Here is a 3,218-nt window from a genome sequence, read left to right on the forward strand (position 1 = left end):
GATTCTCTCTAGATATCATGATTCATTTATTTGGTATGAAATGATTTTATTATTTTTTAGTTCCATTTAAAAGTATCAAATTATTTAACTTGGAACCATTTCTCTTAAGAAGAGTGGCATTGCTAATCTTCCTATTACCTCATCAAAATCAATTCAATATATTTTTTTTAACTATTTTGTTCTCCATTTATAAGGAAAATAATAATATTGTTGTTCATTTCCATTAGTCTTCAATTATAATATTAATTTGTGAGGAAATAATGCTTAACCATAGGAAAGATCTATTAAGATTAATAGGATCTCAATTAAAAAAAATATTTCTCATTTTCTTAAAGTATGATCAAAACAATGGATGTCTCCTTTATCCATAGACACTAGTCACAAGGGAAAAAATGTATTGGATTTATTTATAATAGTACTATTTTATTAATAACTCATACTCAACAAAGTACAACTTTATATATTATAAAGTTCCAAACATGATATTAGATGGATTTATTCTATTTATATACTAGTTATTCTAATACTATATTTTGAAGTGTAGTGGATTATACAAATTTGGACCTGTTTTCTTCAAATATTCCACAATATCTCCTTTCACAACTACTTTATACAATTGTGGATGATGTTTGTCAATCATCTCTTTTGGACAACGGATTTCAAATTCATCTAAAAAGTCATGAAAATAAGCCATTGATAGTCTATTTTTGTTTGATTTTCCATACACCACACGATGTTGAGCACTGCGATACCTCCCATTACTCCACATCTGCAATAAACTATATGTTATATATATCACTTGAAAATTATAATGACATATTAATTTGTGAAATTTACCATTACATATTTTAATGTTTAAATCTTTATCTACAATACTATATGCGCAAGCATAATATTATAAACAATAGATATAAATTATGTATATATAAATATCTATATGTTGTCCCTAAAGTTTGGCTCAAGCATTCTAGTGCCAATGTGAAGTTTATAGGGTTTCCCTACTAGATTTCTCTAGTTATGAAAAAAATCTATATATTATTATAAACCTTCCAAAAAAATTAATTTTCATTTTCATGTAATTAGGATTGTTAAAAAAATAAACAAAAAAAACTATTTATAAGTAGTTATCCAAATTTTATTATAAAACCTTGTGAACAAAATTAGTGCTAAATATATCATTTTAATATGAGTGTTCTTTTTCAAAAAGTAGACGAAAATTATCTAATATATCTTTGATTATATTTAACATATATTGTATTATTGTTCATATATTAATAAGAAATTAATATTTTTTTATAATTTATATTAGTTGTGAAGAAACTCTAGAGATCTAGCTACATTAGAGTTTTACGTATTTAGTGTTTGTATCACACTCTACATAGTCTATCATCAAAATGAAGAGAATATCCAATGGTTGTGATAGCACTTGTCTATTTAACGTCTAATATTTTTGACAATATTTTAACAATAGTTGTGACTTTAAAGTTGTTATTGTTGATAATGACTACCCACAAATGAATGAAGTGTATCCCTTAGATATAAAAAGCGACGGATTATATGATGCCACATCAAGACACCAATAAAACTTGACTTAGTGCACAAGTATTGGTCTCACTTTTTTAGGGCCTTTTAGAACACCTTGACAAAAAGCATGATGATGTGGCATCATATTCAATGGTGTGACCCTGACACCTTACTTATAAGCAAGGGACTTGCCCAAGTAAGGTGCTGTAAAAAAATAGGAGTGATTAAAAAATTTTAGTAAGAATTTTGAGAAGCACAGAAATTTTGAGAAACACAAAATTAGGGTGCTCAACTAATAAATCCTCTCCCCTAATAAACCATAAAATATGATTAAATTTACGTGAAAATACAATTGTCTTTTCATAAAGAATCTGAGGTCCCATGTAAATGATAGGCTGGTTGAACGCACATAAAAAGTTTAAACAGTTAATGATCATTACTTTCAGTTAGTTTAAGTTCTTATTTCTAAAAACGTAATCTGGTTATATCTAGAAGTATAAGCTTAGTGTGTGATTTAAGAGAATACATAATCTAGAGAAAAGGATTAGGCATTCGAAAAATCTACCTGTAAAACGTCACCGATGTTAATAACAAAAGATCCGGGCACAGGCTTAGTATATATCCATTTGTCTTGCTTAGTTCGAATCTGGAGACCTCCAACATCATCCTGGTACAGTATTGTGATGCACGAGATGTCTGTGTGAGCTTTGGAGATCATCTCCTTTTCAGTGCTCTTGTCATAGTAATTCATCCGAAGATTTCCATACGATTTCTCAAACAGTTCTGATGCAGACTGGCTTGAAATGTCCACACCCAGACTCCAAACAAGGAGCCTCAGAATTCTATGAGAAAGTTCTCTCACTTGAGTTCTGTACGCATTCAACTCCTCGCTGTACAAAAAAATAAGAGACGATGTAAAAATACAAGCAGTGAGTTTTTCAAAATAAAAGAATCTGCAAACAACATCATTACCAGAATGCTGGGTTTCCTTGTGGCCATAGTCTAGCAGAGATTTCTTCAACTGAGTTAGGAAGCAGGTGATCCCATGGAAATACCATGTTCTCAGGCGTGGTGTCTTTTGTGACATCATGTACTTCAAATGGACCATACCCAGCGTTGAAAATAGGGAAAATAGCTCTGTTCTTGATTTCAGCAGGCAGTGCAAACATATCTCTAATCCTTCCCTCTACTGCCTGAACAAGAGTTGGATTAATTCCATGGTTAATCACCAAGAAGAAACCCAACTCCTGGCAAGCCTTCCTGAGCTTATTAAACTCCTCACTTTCCAGCTGTTTTATATCAACATTTTGTGAGCCGGGAAAGAGAGAGAGGTCGATAACTGGAATATCAGTTCCATTAAGTACCTCCATGACTGCTCAATCTATGCGCAGAGAGATTTTATTGAAGGTTGAATGTTGAAATCAGTATCAGTTTGTGTTTATATAGGAAAGATTCTGTATGGAAAAGTTAAACATCATCTTATGCCCACTTCCACAATTGATCACCCTTAGAGAATTCAAGAAGGAAAATAATATTATTATAATACATCCTCTATGACAAACCGGTATATTATTACCACATTTAGTAGAAAATCTCAAAAACAGGAAGAACGAGGACATTACTAATGCAATTTTCAACATGATGACAGTCAGAACAAATCAATGTAACATAAAACAACAAGATGGCATAAAGAA

At 30.9% G+C, this 3,218-nt stretch overlaps 1 protein-coding gene across 1 annotated transcript; it reads right to left on the reverse strand.

Moving 5' to 3' along the window:
* Window positions 1–445: 445 nt before the first annotated feature.
* Window positions 446–2,919, reverse strand: LOC131048096 (jasmonate-induced oxygenase 3-like). The gene is made up of 3 exons (XM_057981953.2): window positions 2,497–2,919; window positions 2,090–2,414; window positions 446–769 (listed from the first exon to the last, which is right to left on the reverse strand). The coding sequence occupies exons 1-3, from the start codon at window positions 2,892–2,894 to the stop codon at window positions 527–529; spliced, it is 966 nt and encodes a 321-aa protein (XP_057837936.1). The 5' UTR covers window positions 2,895–2,919; the 3' UTR covers window positions 446–526.
* Between the last annotated feature and the right edge of the window lie 299 nt (window positions 2,920–3,218).

This window comes from Cryptomeria japonica, chromosome 1, assembly GCF_030272615.1.
Source record: "Cryptomeria japonica chromosome 1, Sugi_1.0, whole genome shotgun sequence".
Classification (NCBI taxonomy): Eukaryota; Viridiplantae; Streptophyta; class Pinopsida; order Cupressales; family Cupressaceae; genus Cryptomeria; species Cryptomeria japonica.